General features: G+C 41.0%; 2 protein-coding genes across 2 annotated transcripts in view; both read right to left on the bottom strand.

The window, feature by feature from the left end:
• The window catches only part of LOC114458870 (kinesin-related protein 4-like), a 168,696-nt gene extending 156,005 nt beyond the window's left edge, over positions 1-12,691 (bottom strand). The window contains exons 1-2 of the mRNA XM_028441249.1: positions 12,543-12,691; positions 192-600 (exon numbers count right to left, since the gene is read on the bottom strand). Coding sequence (XP_028297050.1) covers positions 192-600; positions 12,543-12,567 — 434 coding nt within the window. The 5' untranslated portion in view covers positions 12,568-12,691. The remainder of the gene's footprint in view (positions 1-191; positions 601-12,542) is intronic.
• Positions 1-22,962, bottom strand: part of LOC114458869 (uncharacterized) — a 218,649-nt gene that overhangs the window by 94,999 nt on the left and 100,688 nt on the right. The gene's annotated exons all lie outside the window — the stretch shown is intronic.

The raw sequence follows: 22,962 nt of genomic DNA, 5'->3' as shown, positions 1-22,962 counted from the left end.
TCAGGGTAATGATCTAGATCCCCTCCAAAATTTTATGGAATCCGGTTTGGTCTAATGTCTATCTTTGGTTAGAATTTGGTCAAAATCTGTTGAGCACTTTTTACAGGATCCTGGTAATAAACAAACTAATAAATAAGTAAATAAACGTGGAAATATTACTTCCTTAGCGGAAGTAATAAATAGAAACCAACCTTTCAAAACTCTGCTGTGGTGGAGACAACATCAGAATCACAGAGCGATGGAAGGAGTCCTCATTGAACATGTCCAGGATGTTGCTGATCATCTTCTTCTGCTGCTTGCTGAAGTGTTCAGGCTGCAGGGCCAGCAGGAAGATGTGAGGGTGGGGATTACAGCAGCTCTCTATCATCTTCTTCTCTAAGGTTTTGGACAACATTAAGTCTGGTGTTTTGGAGAACATTAAGTCTGGTGGGACCACCACAACCATCTCTGTCTTCTTCATCAACTTTATGGAACGTCGTAGACTCGTGCAGTGGTTAAATTCATACTGCTCGCTGTATCCCAGCACCAGGCTGAGAACTTTGTTTCTCTCTGAGTCATTGTTACAGAGCAGGAGAACCCTCAGCTCTGACTCCTCCGAGCCTGCGATACAACAACAGATACAAAACAATGAGAAACCATTAAAACAAAAGCAAAAAAACAAAACAAAAACAATAAAGTGATAAAATACTATAAAAAAGCCAATAACATACAATAATAAAGGAAAACTTCCTAAAGTTTCCTGGAAAGAAGCCATAGAAATGAGGGCGTTTGGAAGGAATATAAAACTCTTTCTCCTGGTCAGTTCTAGACAGACTGTCTGAAGCCGACCAGATTAAAGCTCTAATCAAACCAAAAAAAGGAAACATGGCCTGAGCCCAAATGTACACAAACTGAACCAGTCTGATCTGAATGAAGCCGATGTCTCTTTAAGCTCAAACCTGTTTCAACCTGACACATTCAAGTGCACACGTGCAATGATCTGATGTGAGTTGCTTTAATGTCAGCTTTATTTACTAGTCCCTCGTTCTACATCTAACTATAAACATGACAAGCAGCTTCATGTGACGCTACATGTGTCTTTCTCGCACTAAAATCGAAACACATCACATGACCACTTATTTACCGATCAGTGCCCGAGCCCATGGTATAACAATCAAAATGAAGCTTGAACTGGGTGGGTTAGGGTTAGGGTTCGAGCTAGGGCAAATAATTCAAGCTCTTGTCCAGATACTACAGCACACCCCATGACCTCTGCCTGAGGAGGCTCAGACATGTTTTGACTACCACTATCAGCAACATACTGTCAGATTATATACACTGATTCTAGGAGCTAAGGCTAACTATTGTGAATCATTCTTGAGGGAACTAGACTAGGTAGTACATGTGTACACACACACACACACACACACACACACACACACACACACACACTAAAATTCCAACAGTCAGATTCCCAGTAGTGTTGTGGTGGTCAAGACCGGTCTTGGTCTCGAGACCAAATTTTAAAGGTCTCGGTCTCGTCTCGGACTCTGAAGCATTTTGACTCGGTCTTGTCTCGGACTCGGGATTTTCCGTCAAGACCGTTCGATACCAGCACTAATTCCTGCTATTTTTAAACTTTTTCATAATGTGATAATAACACGAAGAAGAACGGGATAAAACGATCCATTATTCATTATTTAATCCACCCCGTATAATGACCACAACCTTCCTTAATGTGACTGAGTGACGTGTGTGACACACTCATACGTGTGTGGCTACGGTGTCAGTTTGGACCGCGGAGCGCAAGGGAGATATGAACTAATCACTGGTAAAAAATCCCAGTAAAACTCCAGAAAACAATCACCAGTAATAAATATTATCTCCCTGGTAAAGACAGTAGCTCTAACAACTGGTAAAATGATAAACTGATGATATTACAGCCTGTGAAGGCTGGATAGGGGACGTACTTACTCTGCTTCTGGGTCCTAGTGCCAGCCGAGCGGTGAAGCCTGTTCCGTTTACCGTGTTTACTGAGGTCCGTGTGTGTTTAATAAGTCTGTGTGTGTTTAATAAGTCTGTGTGAAAGTCCGTATGTTTATGCCTCTGTCCATCCACTCTTTTCATTATATCCATGTCTTTTAAGGCTTTATTACATAATGTCGGCTGTAGTCCGGGCCGCCGCCATCTTGGTTTATGTCGTCACCAGAGCGTCATCGCCGCAGAGTTGCACTATCACAGAATGACTCAAATAACTGTAAAGAGGTCTTATATTAGTCTATTTTCTTTTTAAAGTGGTGTTTTTTTTGTGTCTTTAGACTCCAATTACATGTATGTATATAATATGTTCCCCACAATATAAACAGGTTCATATTATAATTATTTTTTACAGTTTCTGTTTCCACTGTATTCAGAATAATAATAATTCTCAACAAGAACTATTGATTAATTTGTTACATGAATGTTCCAGGGTTTGAGTTTGTTTTATTTAGTTTCACATCTACCTGTAGCTCTATGTTTTTTACACTGCTGACAACTTGTTTGTAGTTTTATTTCAGAAAGTTTCAGTTTTACAGTTACAGTTGGAAACCTTTGTTAATTGAATATCCTAGTTACATTACAGCAACCAAATTAAACTATATCAACTAAGTGAAATAATAAAAATGGCCTGTGTAAAGGCTTTTTCAAACTAAAAAATTATCTCTGTGACCTGTTGACCTGAACAACTGAAAGAATCAGAATCAAGAATCATTATTTCTTGGCAGAAATACTTTTAAACACTTGCTGTACATTCAGCTGACATAAAAATCTTGTTTTCAAATATGTAGAATAATTGTGAATTTATCAGTAGCAGTAGTAGTTTTAATATTTTAGTAAATTTTTTGCAGGCACCTTTTTTGTCCGTCAAATGTATTTAAAATAAACTAAAATTAAAGAGAGATGTTATTTAACGGTTGAACCTTGCCATAATTTTATTTATTTATAGATTTTTTTAAATTGAAAAAAATAATGTTTATGGCCTTGGTCTTGGTCTCGGCTTGTCTCGGTCTTGGTCTTGACTCGGTCTCGGCTCCTGAAAGTCTTGGTCTTGTCTTGGTCTCAGTGGATTCTGGTCTCGGGCAAGACTTGGTCTCGGATAGTGTGGTCTTTGAACACAACACTAATTCCCAGTGAACAAAATTCCAATTCTCATTTTTCTTTTATTGATCATATGCCAACACAGTTTCATCAAACATAATGGTTTCCCCTGTGCAGGAGCTCTGAGGTCCATGGACATATCATTAAGATAACAAAAGGAAGTGGAAAGTGTCCAAATCAAACAAAGGACAAAGACCTTTTCCTGCTTGTGCTGCTCTGTGTGTTTCATCCTTCTTTACCTGAGAACTGTTCACCTGTACCACATAACAATAGTCTCATCTTATCCTTGGCTCTGAAAATGTTTTCTATGATTTGTTTTTAAGGATAGACTTTAAAATGAATAAAACCTGAGCTGATACATAACAACTGTTTATAAAGGCCATGAAGTTTCTGTTTAAATGTTTTTCATTGTTTAGTGAAACCAGTTCCTCAGGTTAAGATGAGGAGGCCCAACCCGTCTTTATATTTAGAGACTTCTCAGAATGTCTTTGGCATCTGACAGCAAGTTAAGGCCAATTTATTTCTATTCACAAAGTAACACAATGCGCTTCACAGGAGGTCAGGTGATCTTAACACTGCAACATCAACGTTACACCCAGAGCAGAGCTGCTACGTCAGAAATACCTGGATGTATACGAGTAAACATAAAGAGGAAACAACACGTATTTAATGGCAAAAGGTTAGGTTAAAATTAGCAAAATGAGAAAATAAAGATATATTTATTTGCAAATGGAAAGTTCAAATTTAAAAAGTGTCAAAAATCGGACAAATTAAGTTGTAAAATAGCCTGAGAAAAATAGGTAAAAAAGGGTTAAAAAATTTCCCCATTTTAAGGTTTCCTGGGGAATAATATTTCATATTAAGACATAAAGAGACACATGTTCAGAATTACCAACACATAAACAGCCACGTTAGTGACTTAACAGCTTAGTTATGGTTTTAGTAAATATTTGCAAATCTAATTTTGGTAGCCTCAGAGAAGAAAAATCACCCCCCCCACAAGATCTTTGGCTCACCCTGGTATTTAATGGATTAGGAGTTTCTCCACAAATAGAGCAGTGTATTTCAACTTTGAAATGTCTCATAATTGGGGGGGGGGGGGGGGGCGAGAGAAAAAATAGAAAAAACTGATTAAAATTCTATTTTTGAAAATGTTTTGATCAATCATTTTCCAAATACACATCACACACAATAAATATCAAATATCTATCTTATACTTAAACTTTATCATATATACTCTAGTTTAAATAAAATGCAGAATAAATATATGAGGTGGTGCACTTGTCACTTTGTGCACTAATCCTGGCTACTCTGTATATGTAACACACTTTAATAAACATGATCAAAAACAAATTTTAAAAGAAAAAAAAAATGTTTCTGAGGTTGCTCAGCATTTGTAATGACAAAATGGGGTCACAAACCAAAAAAGGTTGGGAACCTTAGCAATAGATGCTCCTAAACAGCATCTTGCATTGGGTCCCCACGAAGCTATAAACGGCCCTGCCCGTTAGTCTCGTCTCAGCCCTAATCATGACATCATTTCTGTTGTGATCTGACATGTTAATCTATAAAGATTGATTGATCAATTTTAGTTGTTGAGCTATACCTGCTTTATTTGTTCAGTGCTGTCAAGGAATAAGACTCAGTAGTTTGTAGTTTGCATGAGAGAAGATGCCTCCGACGTAGTTGAAAGAGAGGTTCTGGGCCTCTACAGGGTGCGTGGAATAGAGCCGGCGACACTATGGGAGTGTGACTCCGGTTAGAGAGTCACGGAGGCAGTTCAGGATTTATAAAGGCTTTACTTGGAAGAACTTGATTATTTCTCATGTACACACATCTTCCATGGAACAGGAGAGAAACACTCACATGCAGCTCTGCAGCTGGTCAACATGCAACACACTCTGCTCATGCATGCAGCAGGAAGAGCTCAGCTAAAATACATTCCTCTTAAAGGGCTAGTAACAACATAACTGAAAGTGAAACTAAACACATATATAACAGGGCTTTCCAACACAGCCGCCCCCAAAAGTCTACTTTAGACCTTTTGAACATAAACAGGAAAGCATATTAAGGTTCCTCCGTATCTGGGAGATTTGGGAGCAGTACCAGCCTGGAAACAGGGCGCACGTATGTTTTATCCTTCATCTGCACAGCCACAGTACGAATACGATTGTCAGCTCCAGGATACGTCTGCGTGACCTTCCCAACTGGCCAGAGTGCTCGAGGAAGCCGCGGGTCAACAATGAGGACCAACTTACCGGCCGAAAGTCCTTCGCCATCTTTCCTCCACTTCTGTCTCTCTTGTAGACCTGGCAAGTAGTGGCGGATGAAGGTGGACCAAAAGTGATCTGTCAGCACCTGACTATGTTTTCAGTGATGTGTTTCAAGGAGGTCAGTAGAGCTATAAATGGCTTGTGGTAGGGGAATGATTCTGACTGGGCCTTGATGAGAAGAGCTGTCTCAGCAGCGAGGTAGTCAGATGCTTTACAATGCAGATTTGTGGTTTGCGGGTCGGCCGCCCCGTGAAGGGACCTGGCTGTGGCTTCAATGAGCTTTTTCTATGGGAGCTGGTTACCAGGGAGGATAATCACATTGGCAACCACAGCGGACTTCTTTATCTTACTGTCATTAGACTCAGGATCAGCAGAAGGTATGGTGGGCCACTCAGGTAAGTGGAGAAAATCTGGACCTTGATGCCATCGAGGTGGATTTGCCAGCTCACGCAGGGTCAAACCTTGAGTGATGTCATCTGCCGGGTTGGTGGCTGAGCTCACATATCTCCAGCTATCAGGCTCAGTCAGGTTCTGGATCTCGTTGCAGTAAACTTCTGCCCTCCTCGCTGGGTCCTTGGCAAGTCTGCCCTCTATGCTATGAAGACAGGGTAGCACGGCTTCCTTTGTCCCTTGAATAAGTGTAACATTAACTTGCCTAAGCAAGGGGGTAGCTTGTTGCTGTACTCCATCAACCTTGACTCTGGTGGTGGATGTTTGGAGCATGGCCATCGCTTTTTGATCCTGCTTGGAGCGGGTGATTGCTTTCTCGCTACTATAAGGGAGTGCGTCAACTTGCCAGAGGCGCTCAACATTCATGAATAGCTCGGTAGCAGGAGAGACAGTGGAGATGCGGAAGCATTGTGAGGTTGATGTAGGCTGGACTAGGCTGTTAGGACCCTGGAGTGACCAACCTAGTTGGGTACAGACACCAATCGGACCACCTGGAGGACCTGCACGGACTGGCTGAATTGGTACTAGGAGGTGTGGCATATCTGAACCTATCAGGAGCAGTGGGTGAATGCGATCAATTGGCTGTAGGGGCAAACCGCTGAGGTGCTTGTACCTTTGCTGTAGTGCAGCCACTGGGTAAGAGTGTTCGGCAAGGTTCAGACCTTCGGCAGTGAAGGCCTGGTGGATCCGGTACTTCTGGGAAGGCATGCACATTGGAGAAAGGCCAAAGGAGACGGAACTGCCCTGGAGCTTTCCAACATTCTGATGGATTGTCTGTAAGTAGAGTGTCTCTGGTTGTCCACAAAGGTTTAGTTGCCGCACTGCTTGAGGGAGAATGATACTTCTTTCTGAGCCATCGTCTAGGACAGCATAGGTCTCTAAAGCTCGGTCACCATTCCTTAGGATAACTTTGACAACCTTTAACATCACGTGTTGTGATCGGTTGGGTCGATCGAGATAGATCCTTGCAGTTGGTGTGGTAATCATGTTGACGTTGGTTTGGATCTGCTGGATGGAGTCATGCAGAATGGTGAGGTGCAGTTCTTTGCATGTTTTGCAGGGGCGCTTCAAGCTACAGTCTTGTGCAGTATGATTACGACCACACTTGAAGCACCGGTTTCCATCTCTGATCCATTTCACAATTTCACTGGTGGGCAGCTTCTTGAAGTTCTCACAGTTACTTAAGAAGTGGTCTTTGTTCTCACAGTGAGGACAATATGGCTTGGACTTGAAGGTGGCTTTCGAACGAGCAGTTTTTGATACACTGGGGGCTCTCCAGCATTAAAAAAGATAGTTGTGGTCTTCACCTTATGGTGGGGGATGATGTCCTTCTTGACTGGTTTAGGTGTCTCGTGCTGGTAGAGTGCTGCAGCTCGACTGGAGAGACGCTTAGCTTGTGACTCCATCTGAAGCCAGGCTGCCAGGTCTGGCAATGTGTAAGTCATATCGAACCCTGTTCGAAGGATTCCACGGTTCAGACAATATTCGATAAAACTGTCTCTGAAGGATGGGGGAATTTTGCTCAAAAGGCAATCCACGTGAGATCCACACCTCAACTCAAAACCATTTGGTCCTTCAAGTGTCCCAAGCATGCCCACAAGACACTGGATAGAGAGGATAAATGAGTCAAAAGCCTCAGAGTCATTGAACTTGATAGCAGGCGAGTTGAGGATAGCACCTAGCTCTGACTGGGGGAGCTGCCTTGGTTGGCCGTACTTATCTTGCAATGCCTGTAGTGCAGCAGTGTAGGGTTGTTTTTCTTACATATATGCCTTAGCTAGGTGTAAAGCACTGGGTAGCTTCAAGTGGTCAAGAAGCACTTGGTACTTATATTGTTGATTCAGATGTCCATGACTGCCCATCAAGTTATCCAGGGCCATCTTGAGACGGGCAAAGTCACTCTCGCGGTCACGTTTGAATACTGGCTGTATTGGCTGGGGAATACCATAAGGAGAGGTGATCAGTGTCTCTAAACCTGGATGCCCTGGTGTGCATGAAGGCGGAACCGGGACCTTGAAGTGTGCGGCAGGATTCATGTGCTGGTATAGGGGAACAGCACTAGTAGTCAAACACGGTTCTACTGTGGGTCCTGCAGCAGAATGTCAAGGGCCTTGAATACCAGCAGTAACTACAGAGGCTTGGTGTGACATTATAGGGGGCTCGATGTGAGCAGGCACGGTGAGAGTTGGGTGCAATAATGCAGAGGGTGCAGCAGGAAGGGCCACCTGTGGTAGCGGGTGCATTGCAGGAGGGATGACAGTGCTTTGAACCAAAGAATGTTGGATCACTGGTTGAGCTGATGGAGGCTGCTGGTTCTGTGATGTAGGAGGAGACTCGAAGAGAGGCAGCTGGAGTGAGTGTCCCACATGTGAAGACTTGGGCATGGTAGCTATGTGCTCGAGTCTTTCAGTTCTACAGGGCTGTGAGCTTGATGGTAAAGAGTAGCAGCTCTTTGGTGATGCAGCACCGCTATATGTCCCTTCTCTCTCTGGCTCTTGAAGCAGTGAGGTTACTAGCTTGGCTACCTGAAGCTCTTTCTCCTTCTTCTTGAGTTGTCTTTGCCTGTCGAGACGTTTAGTGATAGCTTCACGTGCCTCTTGTGCCTCCTGCTGTTGGCGTTGTGCTTCCCTGGCTTTAGTGTTTAGGCGTTGACACTCCAGGTCAGCATTACTGTCCTCCATGATCTGGCACTGTAACTCCTCGAGCTCCAGGCGGTGGATACCCTCCTGGAGTATGGCTTCCTGGACTGCTGACAGAGCATGTGGGGGGTGTACACCTGCAGATGAGTGGTAGGAGCTCGGATGGGAACGTAGACCCACCTCAGAGATGGACCTTGTAGCCGAGCGCCGTGACATAACACTGTTTTGAGATGGAGCCCGTGACTCACCATGTTGGTGTCCAAACGAGTGTAACTTGTGTGCGTGCTTGCTCCTCACAGATGTGGCCCTCGAATTGCTAGCCCGCAAGAGGGGAAGGGTTAGATCCTTTGGAGGTTCATCTGAGTGTTGAGGTTCATAGCCCATCATGAATTTGCTTAGATGGAGGGGTAGATGTTGCTCTCTCTGGGAACGAACATATCTCACTGTGGCGTCCTGGTATGCTGGCGTGACATCATGCTCTGTTGGTTCCATAGCGTCGTGGAGGGGCTCTATCCGGCTCGAAGGACCAATGAAAGAGAGGTTCGGGGCCTCTACAGGGTGCGCGGAATAGAGCCGGCGACACTATGGGATAGTGACTCCGGTTAGAGAGTCACGGAGGATTTATAGTTCAGGATTTATAAAGGCTTAACTTGGAAGAACTTGATTGTTTCTCATGTACACACATCTTCCATGGAACAGGAGAGAAACACTCACATGCAGCTCTGCAGCTGGTCAACATGCAACACACTCTGCTCATGCATGCAGCAGGAAGAGCTCAGCTAAAATACATTCCTCTTAATGACATGTATCAGGGTTAGTGATGATGTAGTAAATCTAATCATATGAAGTAATGAAAGAAACAAATTTAGTTATGTCCAGGTCATTTGAAACACCAGCATTAAAAGTTCTATGCTGACAATACATAACACTGAGAACACCAAACAGCAGCAGATTCCCAGAGACACACTTTCAGCTCTGGATCACAGACCAGTCTGTCCATTAAAGTGAACATAGTTTACATCTTTATAAGCTGCAGTTTTTTGTTTTTTTGTTGTTACTGTTACGCCTCCGATCAGAGGACCTAACCTAAGGGCTGACCATTTGGAAGGCTGCAGCAAGTCCATAACAAAATACCAACAATCAGATTCCCAGTGAACAAAATTCCAATTTTCATTTTTCTTTTACTGATCGTATGCCAACACGTTGGAACGGTTTCATCAACTTATTGATACAAACAGATTTGTTACCAAAACAATAATAATAATAATGGTTTCCCCTGTGCAGGAGCTCTGAGGTCCATGGACATATCATTAGGATAACAAAAGGAAGTGGAAAGTGTCCAAATCAAACAAAGGACAAAGACCTTTTCCTGCTTGTGCTGCTCTGTGTGTTTCATCCTTCTTTACCTGAGAACTGTTCACCTGTACCACATAACAATAGTCTCATCTTATCCTTGGCTCTGAAAATGTTTTCTATGATTTGTTTTTAAGGATAGAATTTAAAATGAATAAAACCTGAGCTGATACATTACTGGTTTGAACAACTGTTGATAAAGGCCATGAAGTTTCTGTTTAAATGTTTTTCATTGTTTAGTGAAACCAGTTCCTCAGGTTAAGATGAGGAGGCCCAACCCGTCTTTATATTTAGAGACTTCTCAGAATGTCTTTGGCATCAATTTATTTCTATCGCACTTTCTATTCACAAGGTAACTCAATGTGCTTCACAGGAGGTCAGGCTTTGGACTTTATCTTAACACTGCAACATCAACGTTACACACAGAGCAGAGCTGCTACATGAGAAATACCTGGATGTATACTAGTCACACCAGTCACACTCAACCGTCCCATGATGCATTGCGAGTGGAATGTAAAATGGTCCTGGGACCGATGTCACGTACTGAGTTTACCTCCGTGCAGAGATTCTCTTAAAATCTTGGTACGTGACTGCTACGAACTGAAATGTACCCGTGCTGGATTAAACTGATTTTAAAAAATAAAGTTACATTAGGTAAACTGTTATTTACTGCAATGTATATTATAATCATGGTTTTTGTAAAACAAGTTATTTCTTTTTGTATGGAGTTTTATTATAATATATTATAATCCTGCTCATCCAAAGAGCCAGACTGTTGAAAAATACCTTTGAAAGAGCCACAATCTAGAGGGGTCATCCATGTCATTTCAACAAATGGTCCACACACTTAGGTCTAAAAAGATTCTGAAATGTTTACCAATTGTTCTGTGATTATTAAATGGGCACCCTGTATATTTCTAGTTTGATTGGATGAAACCTTTTTGAGATATGGACAATTTATTAAGTGTGGTTTGTGTCGATTTTTGTTTTGTTTTCTTCTATATTCTGCTTCCAATTTCTCAGGAACTACACAACATAGGAAACTGAGATTTGATATAGTAATACGGCTCTACCTATTCACTCAGAATATACAAAAAGATCTGCTATACATCTTATCTGGTAGACATGCCAGCTCCTTAAAATTGGAAAAAGGTTTGTTGGTGTTTGGGGATGGAACATGTTTGGGTCTTCAGGAAACAACTTTGGGATATTTCACCACTCACACATATTGAAAATCCTTTACATGACCCCATTGTATCTTGTCTCTGTGTCTTGAAATCATTCGTTATAATTTTTCTCGAGTATCATAAGAAATATCAAAACCATTTTCTCTTTTTTGGGGAGTATTTTTTCAATTTCATACTTCATGAGGTACAGCTTCTTGTGATGGAAGCATATATAGTAGCTTCTCTGTAGCTTCAAACCTGGTATCGTGATCCAAATTGCATTTGTTATTCTCTGATCAAAGGAACACTTTGCAAGGCTAGCAGCCATGATGATAACTTAACAAATGCAGAAGTCAAAACTGATTAAAATAAATATGCATTTCATATATGACCATATTAAGCCAACTGATGAGCACTCCTTTCCAGGAAATGTATTTAAAAAGCCTGGAATGGATTTCTGCAATTTGGGAAAACCAGAATGTTTTTGGAAAAACAATTGATACAAAGTTAAAGTAGGATTGCTCAGCGATGCAGCAGAAATACAATTTCCAGAAAACCAATAACATATATTAGAAATTAAAATACTATACATACATTTTTGTGAAAGTATCATATTTTGTGAATAATGACCAGTATAATTATGAACATTTCATTTAACTGGTTTCTGATGCAGCATTTGATTACTGTTATGATAATGTTGATCTATAATAATGTATTTTGAAGAAAAAATGCCCAAAAAAAATAAAATGAAAAACATGGGAAATATGAAATTTGTTCATATTGTGTTTTCAAAAAGAAATGTTTTTCTGATGCAATGCTATATTTTTAATGTTAGTTGAAAAAAAACTAATAAACAAATTATTATAAGACACAGAGACAAGCTACAATGGCCTCATGTAAAGGATTTTCAATATTCACGAGTGGTGAAATAACCCAGAGTTTTAGGAAAAAAATGTTTTTAAATTCTAGTTTTGAAAATGTTTGGAATGATCAGTTTAAAAATACATATCACATAACTATCTTATACTTCAACTTTATCAAATATAAATCTAGTTCAAATAAAATGCAGGATAAAAATATATGAGGTGGTGCACTTGTCACTTTGTGCACTAATCCTGCCTACTCTGTATATGTAACACACTTTATTTAACATGATCAAAAACAAATACTAGAAGATTTTTTTTTCTGAGGTTGCTCGACATTTATAATCCCAAAATTGGGTCACGAACCAAAAAAGGTTGGGAACCTCTGCAATAGATGCTCCTAAACAGCATCTTGCATTGGGTCCCCATAAAGCTAGAAACGGCCCTGCCCGTTGGTATCATGACATCACTTCTGTTGTGATCTGACACTTTAATCTATAAAGACTGATTGATCAGTTTTAGTTGTTGAGCTATACCTGCTTTATTTGTTAAGTGCTGTCAATGAATAAGACTCAGTAGTTTATATTTTGCATGAGAGAAGACGCCTCCAACGTGGTGTTTTCAGTTTTCAGAATAAAAGCAGTTTTTAAAGCAGTTTGTGACGATTGGATCTTTACTCACCGACTGTTGAAGCTTCCTCACTCATCACTCAAAGACCTTCAGACGTCTCCAAACCTCCTGATTTATAACCTGTAGAAGCTCCCACTAACCATGGACTCACTCAGAAGTGAAAGTGTTGTGGAGATTCCAGTGATGTGACTATATAAAGACACACAAACCAGTGAAACCAGCTTCTTGCTGTCGTCGCTGATTCTCGTAAACACTTTTGATTAAATTCCTCGAATTGACATCACAGCTTTTTGTAAAGTGGCCTGTGCTCGTTGTTTCTACTGCAACTTTTTGTCCCAGAAGCTTCTTCACTGTTAAACTGGAAGTTGGTCTGGGGCTTATACTGGGGAGCTTTTAGCCTGGAGGAGGGAAAAGATTATGTTCAGATGAAGTTAGCATTTCCTGCCTGTGGGAGAAGTTAAGATGAAGGTTTTCTGAGATCTGAGAAACACGTTCATTATCTCTGATTAAACATGGCGGTGGGTAAAGTTTCTGTGCTTCCTCTGAGAAGAGAAGAAGAAAAAGAAGAGTTTTTCTGCTTTAATGACAGAAACAGTTCACTAGGAAAACATCAGGACAGTGTGTGACCACACAAACAGTAGATCACATGCAGCGATGGAAAGTACAGCAGTGAGTTAGTCTGTGTTATTTAGTAGGAGCGCCCCCTGCAGGTCTCAGGCCTCGTCTGCACCTTTACAACAAAAGAAAACCCTCGCACGCAGACATTTACAAACGTTTTCCACCACTGTTCAGCCAAATGTCATCACAAACAAAACAAATTTAAAAACAACAAACAAACATCATTTCACATGGCTAATCATTCATTAGTCCGTCTGTTTGTTTACTCCAGTAAACAATAAACATCTTTGGATCTTATTGGGTTTGTTCATACAATCACACAAACAAAGAACAAGTGCACAAACATCTTGTCATTTCTGTTGGTTAAAGGAAAGAAAACAAACAATCTTTCCATCTCTTCTTTGTTTGTTTGTTTGTTTGTTTACTTAAACAGTAAACAAATGTCTTCACCTTTTCATCTGGTTGTTTGTTCATCAGTTCATTATTTATGGACAGCGCGTGCACGAGAAGCAGGAAATGTCTCCGCTAAACTGACAACCATCCTCGCATCACGCAAGAGGTCAAAGTTCACCCTCAGGAAGTCAAAGGTCACCCTCAGGAGGTTGGTTCCTCCCAACGTGTCCCTCGGTTCTGACCAGATTTCAGATCCTCCAGAGAAACACGTCCAAAACCGCTCAGCAGAAAGTGTCTGTGCTGAAGGACAGCTGCACCTCATTGTGGAGGAGACCATCCAAAGGGGTGTAGATTAATGCTCGTGGAAACCACAAAAGCTCGACTTATTGACATAGGTCACAATGTGCAGGAATATTACCTCACAAGCCTGTGTGTGTGTGTGTGTGTGTGTGTGTGTGTGTGTGTGTGTGTGTGTGTGTGTGTGTGTGTGTGTGTGTGTGTGTGCCCTCTGACCTGCTCCCACTGATGAAAGCCTCTCCTCCGGTCGTGCCCTCATCTCCCGTGAGCATCTTGAAGGTACTTGTTTTTCCGGCTCCGTTCACTCCCAGCAGGCCGAAACACTCCCCTGGTCTCACACCCACACACAGACGGTCCACGGCCAGGATACGACCCAACTTCCTGGATTTATACACCTGAAAGGAAACAGGGTTCATCTGATGTCAGCACAGGATTTGAGGAGGCCACGCCCCCTTAGTGCTAGCTGCTCGTGCTCAGAAGGCAGTCATCAGTTAACACAGACACCAGTTGGTGCAAAACAGCAGTGAAGCTGGACCTGCCAATGGTGTGTGACACAGTGAAGGATTGGCCAACTCTCCCAGTCTGTATACTGGTTTATAGTGAGTTATAATGGTTTGTACTGGTTTATATTAGTTTATACTGGTTTGTATTTGTGCGTACTGGTTTATATTGGTTATACTGGTTTGTATTGGTTCATATTGGTTACACTGGTTTGTACAGTTTATATTGGTTTACACTGCTTTGCATTGGTTTGTACTGGTTTTAGTGTCAGATATTAGCGAGGCCCACGGGTCATTTCTATACCTGTCGCCCTTGTTTATAAAAAAATAATCAATCCTTGAATAGAACTTATGTGTTACTGAGTAAAGAGTGAAGTCTTTTTTGGTAGAATTAATGTTCTTCCATATATCAATCATTCCCATCTCAGCTTTACAAACCTTGCCAACTGTCTTTTGTTTTTCCTCATGCTCGTTGTGTCTAAATTCTGATTTAACACTATGTTGAAATCCCCTCCGCAAATTAAAATTTCCATTGCTATTATATTTAACATAGATCTGAAAAATTGTTTATCAGTTTCTGGGGGGGCATATACATTTACCAGAGTAGTTCATTTTCCAGTTTCTCCTTCACAATTACATATCTTCCCTCTTTATCTTGAGTTATTTTTTCACAAAGAAATTTAGTTGAGTTGGAAATGAATATAATGACTCCTATTTTATGTCCTTGCTTACAAGTTCTGTAGTATGAATTCCTGTCTGTGATAGATGTGTTTCCTGTAAAAATATAACCTGTACCCTCTATTTTTTCAGTTTTGTCATGATTTTCCTCTCTTTATTGGTGAATTCAAACCATTTATATTAAGCGACAATATTTTCAGACTGTTATATACCATTATATCAGATTATTACATTTGCATGTTCACCCACGCAACTCAGAACCAAGCAAAAAAGAAACATTTTATCAACAAAATGAACAACATCGTACTTCCATACGATGGAAGTACGATGTTGTTCATACAGGGACTATTCCCCCAAAGTCCCTGTTGGAGGGGGGATACGGAATGCTCATCTCGCATGGGGGCCCATCCCTAGACATTGATATATAACCATCTTGAGGCTCTCTCCCCTGTCTAGACGTGTCCAACATTTTTTAAACTTGTCCTCCTCTCTGTCAGTTGGAAAAACATTACAATAGTTATAGTTAAAGCCCCGGTGTACTGATAATCTCCCACTAAGATGTTTTATTTCTATGTAAATTGAACCTGTTTAATAGCTATTATTGCTCTCTGCCTTATCCCAGTCATATTTTAATCATTTCACATTTATTGTAATCTTACCCTAACCAGGTTTTACAATAATAGTGTTTTTGTACATTTCTCCAGATGAGTTGTGATTACTCCCTCTGGTAACCCTGTAGTTTCTCCCTCGCTCGCTGTGCCGTGTCCTCGTTCGATCCACTGTCTCCCACTCGCTGCCATCCTTGTGCTCCGAGGAGTCTCCCTTCCTCTCGTCCATCGATGTCGTTCGGCATGTCTAGTGAGAATCCTCTTGCGCTCATATCCCGTGTGACTTCTTCAGCGTTATCATAACTTTTTACTCCGTCATTCCAGTGGATTCGTATTTTTATAAACGGGGTCTGGAAATGGATGTTTTTCTCCCTTAGTGCCTTCTTTGTGCCCAGGTATGATCGACGTTTCTGAACAACTGCGGGTGGATAATCGTGGTCAAACCCGATTATCTTTCCTCCCACTTTCACCTTCTTCTGCCACACCTTTTTCAGGATCATTTCTTTGGTTTCAAACTGTAGGAGGTTGATTACTACTGATCTCGGAGGGGCACCTGTGCTCCATTTTAGTGGCGGAGTTCTGTGGGCACGCTGTATTTGCAGTTGTATTTCCTTAGGAAGCTCCAATTCTGCTTTCAGCAGTTGATCTACGTAGTTCAGCATTGAGCTTCCTTAGGTTTCTTCTGGTAGACCGAATATGCAGATGTTTCTACGTGACCTCGTTTCCTGCTCCGTTAATTTGTCTTGCATATGTCGGGTCTGGTTTAGTAGTTTCAGCAGTGCTTCGTTCGCATCGGTATTACACGCCTCCAGCTCGGTTATACGGCCCTCGGCTTTGGTTAGCTTAGCCTTTTGGTCTCGTAACTCTTTGTTGTTTTCTTGGAGTTTGTGGTCAATTTCTTCTCAAAGCGAAATCAATTCTTGTTTCATTTCACTCTTTATGTCGTTCTTAAATATTTGCAGCTCCTCTCTGATGTTTTGGTGGAGGTCTTTTATGTGATATTTGCTAGCCCCGCTCTGAGGGCCTCGGTGTGGTCTGGGTCGGCAATCCCTACCGTGTTGTCACCGGGTTCTGCTCACTTCGATCAGGGAGCGCTGAATCACAGCCTGTTCCTGTGTTGATTTCTTGATTCTGCGGCTTTTACGTTTAGTATCGCCACTCATTACAAGATGTAAACCATTTGTATATCGAGTTAACTAGTTTTAGTGGGGCTTTTTTAACCGACTACGAGGAGCTCAAAACAGCGCAGCTGCTCACATTGCCATCTTCCCGGAAGTCCCATTTGGCCCTCAGTTTAGTCAAGAATGTCCACAAAAACCTAGTTCCACGGGCCAAATTTGCCCGCAAGTTTTTTGTCAACAACATATTATTCTCCGCAAAAGGTTTTGGAGTGCTGTTTACAAGAGCTCCGAGGTATGCGCCACCGCCCGTCACACACACAGACGCACCAACAGCGCTACTCAAGTCATAGCCTACCTACCGATACATCCTGGACCGCTACTTGGTTAAGACCCGACACCCACAAGTGAACCAGTCCAAGCTCTCGGAAACACGTTGATAAAAAGATGTATCCTGCCAGCAACAATTATGAACGATTACAGCTACTGAGAAACTTATCTCTGAAAAAGAAAGGGTGTGCTTTTCATTTATTTTATTTTAATCTATAAAAATATCCAAGCTGTACCTACATTTTTTTCCATGGCCCCCAATCATTTAAAAAAATGCCCCCAATGCCCCTATTTTTAGACTACGGAGGCCAAAATTGCCCCAGTTGACTGAGCTGGCAGCAGCAAAACAGCAGAGCTGAGCTCACAGATTAAATTATTTACTAAACATGAACTTTTTCTTCTAAGAAAGGATACGATACTTCAACAACAAACTATCATTTACCCATCTGACTCTGGCTCTGAGGTAATCATCTACTCATTTTTTATTCACTGGCTCAACTAGAAAGCTAAATAGCAAGCTAGCTAGCTACAAGTAGCAAGCTAACTACCAGAAAAATGGCTCTTTCACAACAGAATACAGCAGTCTTAAGATTACTGAACTGGAGACTACAGTGCGAGGAATACACGTAAACATTGAGATTAATGGACACTTTGGATATGATAATGATACAACTGTGTCGCTGCTCCAAAACAGCAGAGTGGATAAAGCTAACTCACTACCAGCTTGTGCTAACAAGGCTATCAGAGCTAGGGAGGATCCTGTTCCCTTTGATAAGCCAACAGGCGCAAGTCCTTCCTGGAAGACCCATAGAGTTAAGCCTAAGAAAAAGTCATATCCACTTCAAAGGCTAACAAGCCGAGCAAAGCGCCCTGATATCAGTAATGAGACGGACTGGCCTGCACTCTCTTCTCAGACTGCAGCCTTGACGACAACTCCCTTGTCTGCCCAGGCATAAAAGTGGACATCTGTTAAAGGCAGGAGGATCACCAAATCACAAACCCAGTTTTATGTAGACAAGGATAATCGATTCGCCCCACTGCTGAATGACCTAGGATCTTGCTCTAATGAGGTCATCACACAACCTTCTGGAAATGCAAAGACTGAAAGTGCTTCAGGAAAACAAAAGCGACATGGTTGGCCAAACCAACAACCTCACACACTGATAGTGGGAGACGTTTCTGTTAAAGATGCCCAGAAGATGTTTCGCAACAACGTGAAAGTTATCTGCTTACCTAATGACAGAGTATCAGATCTGGTTGACAAAATATTGCATACTGTGGCAGATTACCTACATTTGAAGAATGTTGTGATTCATTTTGGATTAAATGATTTAGCCAAGGAAGAGTCTGAGGTGTTAAAGCAGGATTTCACCCATCTGCTAAAAACTGTGAGCTGTTTGCAGCCTAAAGTGTTCATCAGTGGCCCGATACCTCCAATCCGCAGAGGAGATCTGAAATTCTCAAGGATTTTCTCTGTGAATAAATGTTTATCTTTGGCTTGTGCTGCCCTTTCACTAATTTTATAAAGAATGTTCAGATTTTTTGGGAACGTCGTCATCTTTTTAGAGCAGATGGACTGTGTCTAAACAAGGCTGAAGTGAAACTTTTCACATCCAACTTATTTTACTTCACCAGTCACACTGCTCTCAGTTCCGATAAAGACAGAGGACAATATGTTCCATCGATGAACAAAACAACAAGAAAAGAACATGGAGTCGATAAGCTTCCATCAAGACGTGAAAATCAAAATCGCCAAAATGAAGAGGTCAACTTTATCCACACATCTCAGGACCCACCTGCTTCACCCCAAAAATCACCTACTTCCATCTCATTCAGCTTCTCTCCTACCCCCTGCCTTCCTGGATTTAACGGCCCAGATGAATGAGCTGGTTCTGGATGGCACAAGACTGACACCCCACCACGATCCCATCTTCTCTCCACTAAAGAACCAATCAGCACCACCCATCCCTCCTCGACGATACCAGGCCCAGGATCACTCTTCTCCTCAGGCCAGCTGTGTTTAACTTAGAGCAACACAGGTCTGATGTGTGCTGGATCTCGACTGCAACACCTCTATTTTTAGAAACAACCAGAAAAATTCAGGGCCTTATGGAGTTAATGCAGCTTCTTTCATGTCTATGGTGACAGGTAACACAAGTAAAATTGTTAAATTTAAGAAAAACAAAAAGCTTAGAGATAAAAATTTGACGACAATAACATGTCATCCAAAGAGTCCACCAGTGTCTCCAGCAAAGTCTTTAAAATTAGCTCTTCTTAACGTTAGATCTCTTGTTAAAAAATCACTGCTAATTAATGATATTATTTTGACAAATCACTTGGACTTTTTCCTTCTTAATGAAACGTGGTTGAATGATGTTATCAGTAATACTATTCTCAATGAAAGTGCACCACAAGACTTTATTTATTTCAATAAGTGTCATACTTGCAAGTAAGGTGGTGGAGTTGCTGACATCTTTAAATCAATATTTCAGTGCAAAGAAATAACATTTGGTGATTTTATCTCCTTTGAATATATGTCGTTCTTAGTGAAGGGTGATTCAAGAGTTCTGTTTTTAGTCATTTATGGACTCCCAAAATATTCTGGAGAACTCATGGATGAGTAGACTGAACTGCTGTCATGCACTGAATACAACTTTTGTAATAACAGGTTACTTTAATATTAATGTACACAATAACATGGACAATACTGCCAAAGAACTGTATGCTTTAATGGACACTTTTGGTCTGAAACAACATGTGACTTGTCCGACAAACACTCAAGGTCACACTTTTGATTTGATTATCTCTAAATCTCTAAAGGTGTTGATATCTCTGCTGTTGATGGAAGAAGCTTAGCTCTATCTGATCATTTTTGTGTCTTTTTTTACTTAGAGACTGTAACATTTGTTCCCCCTACTTTTGTGTGTATATATCTTGTTGTTGTGTATCTTGTTGTATCGTATCTTGTTCTACTTCTGTGTGTTTAAAGAAAAGGTACGTAAATGACAACACGTGCACAGTTTATGGAAGCCATAGCGATGACACCAACTTTGAGTGCTGAGACAGTTGATAATCTTTTGGATGAGTTTAATACAAAGGTCTGTAATGCCATAGATGTGGTGGCTCCAATCAAAACTAAGAAAAAACCAAACACAGAAAATACCTTGGAGGAGGACTGAGATAATGCAGAATTTGAAATTTGACTGTAGAAGAGCTGAGCGTAAATGGAGATCAACAAAACTCCAAATTCAACTAGAACTGTACAAAATAAGTCTGCAAAAATTCAATGATGGCTTGTTCAAAGCAAGGCAGCAATACTTTTCTGAAATTATTGCTAAAAATGTCAACAACTCTCGCACATTGTTTTCTGTAATTGAAAAGCTCACAACCCCCCAGATCAGATAGCCCCTGAAATACTGTCAACTGGAAAATGCAATGAATTTGCTGTATATTTCAATGAAAAAATACAATCAATAAGGTCAAACATCAGAACAAAATAACAAAATGCTTGAACAGTTTAAACCACTGAGAGATGAGTCAACTACAATGTTAGAGTTTATTACAGTGAACCCAAAAACAATAGAGGAACCTGTTCAGCAGCTGCATCCATCAATGTGTTGCCTTGACACAATACCCTCAAACTTCTTTAAAACTGTTGTAAAGTCAATTTTCACTAATTTGTGTCAGATAATTAACTGCTCATTCCAATCAGGCACCGTACCAAAATCCCTGAAAGTAGCTGCTGTGAAACCTCTGTTAAAAAAGAGAACACTGGATGCCTCTATACTGGCTAACTATAGACCAATCAGCAACCTTCCATTCATAGTTAAGATCATCAATTACTATTGCAACAACACATCATCAGTAGGGTAAAACTAACCTGCCTCACGACGGTCTAATCCCAGCTCACGTTCCCTATTAGTGGGTGAACAATCCAACGCTTGGTGAATTCTGCTTCACAATGATAGGAAGAGCCAACATCGAAGGATCAAAAACCAACTGAGTCAATTCTTAACATTCAACAAAATATTTGATACATTTTAGTCAGGCTTTCGTTCTCATCACAGCACAGAAACTGCTCTGATCAAAGTGATCAATGACCTAAGGTTGAACACTGATTCAGGAAAAATATCTGTTCTCATTCTATTGGATCTAAGTGCTGCATTTGACACTGTAGATCATACAATTTTGTTGCACAGATTGCAAACATGGGTTGGACTAAATGGAAAAACAATGCAATTGTTTAAGTCCTACTTGGAGGAGCGAAGTTGTTTTGTAAGCATTGGAAACTTTGAATCTGACAGATTACCAATGTCCTGTGGGGTTCCTCAGGGCTCTGCTCTTGGACCTCTTCTGTTTAGCCTTTATATGCTTCCTTTAGGACAAATTTTACAGAACTATAAGGTTGGTTATCAGAGCTACGCAGATGACAGACAACTATATCTATCACTGAACCCAGATGATTATGGTCTCATAGAGGTGTTGTGTGTGCTTAGAAAAAGTAAACTGCTGGATGAGTGAAAACTTCCTTCAACTAAATCATGACAAGATGCAGGTGATTGTCTTTGGTAACAAGGAAAAGAGGACTGCTGTCAGCAAATATCTTGAGTCTAGATCTTTAAAAGCTGTTCTGATTGACTCGGGTCTGACATTCAGCAATCAGATCAAATCTATCACAAAATCAGCCTTCTACCACCCGAAGAACATCTCCAGAGTGAAAGGTTTAAAGACTCAGAAATATCCGGAGAAACTGGTGCATGCTTTTATCTCCAGCAGACTGGACTATTGTAATGGTCTTCTGACAGGAATCCCCCAAAAGAGCATCAAACAGCTGCAGCTGGTTCAGAACGCTGCAGCTCGGGTCTTAACCAGAACAAAGAGGTCAGAACACATTACTCCAGTTTTAAAGTCTTTACACTGGCTCCCAGTCAGAAAGTTCTGCTGCTGGTGTATAAATCTGTGAATGGGTTTGTCAGAATACATCAGTGAGATGTTAGTCAGATATGAAGCAGGTCTCTCAGATCTATGAACACAGGTCAGATAGTGGAGCCCAGAGCTTACAGTAAACATGGTGATGCTGCGTTTAGTTGTTATCCTGCAAAGAAGTGGAACAAACTGCCAGCAGAGCTGAAGTCAGCATCACATGTGAACATTTTTAAATCAAAGTTAAAGGCACTTTTTTTTTTTTTTTTTTTAACTACTGCGTATGATTGAGAGGGAGATTTTTGGTCATGTTGTTGTTGATGTTTGTTGTTGATTTTAAATGTTTTCACTAATTTTACCATTAACCTTACAAGAATTACAAAATGCTTTAGACAGCATGTCAACAGGCAAAGCACCAGGTCCAGATGGGTTCCCTGCTGAATTCCTAAAACATTTCTGGTCAATGCTGGCTCCACTATTTTTCAGAGTAGTAACAGAGATCAAAAATAAAGGTCATGTAGGAGGTCACATGAATACAGCGAACATTAAATTATTACTTAAACCAGACAAGAATCCCATATTACCCTCAAGCTATCGTCCCATCTCACTTATTAACACAGACTTAAAAATTATTTCCAAAGCACTCACATCCAGGTTAGAGAAAGTCGTACAGTCAATTATACACCAAGACCAGACAGGATTTATTAAAAATAGACACTCCACAGACAATGTGAGAAAACTGTTTAATGTGATCAACATGGCACAGAACTCTAAAAAGAAAAAAATAATCTTGTCACTCGATGCAGAAAAAGCATTTGATAGAGTCAACTGGTCGTTCCTCCTAGCTGTCCTTGGCAAATTTGGCTTCGGAGAATCATTCATCCAATGGATCTCCACCCTATACTCTAAACCTAAGGCCTCAGTAACCACAAACAAAATAACATCCCAAAGCTTCACACTGCAGAGGGGAACCAGACAAGGCTGCCCACTCTCACCTTTGCTTTTT

The sequence above is a fragment of the Gouania willdenowi genome, unplaced genomic scaffold, assembly GCF_900634775.1.
Source record: "Gouania willdenowi unplaced genomic scaffold, fGouWil2.1 scaffold_1_arrow_ctg1, whole genome shotgun sequence".
Classification (NCBI taxonomy): Eukaryota; Metazoa; Chordata; class Actinopteri; order Blenniiformes; family Gobiesocidae; genus Gouania; species Gouania willdenowi.
Note: the sequence above shows the minus strand (reverse complement) of the source record. Positions and strands in the feature narration are given on the sequence as shown.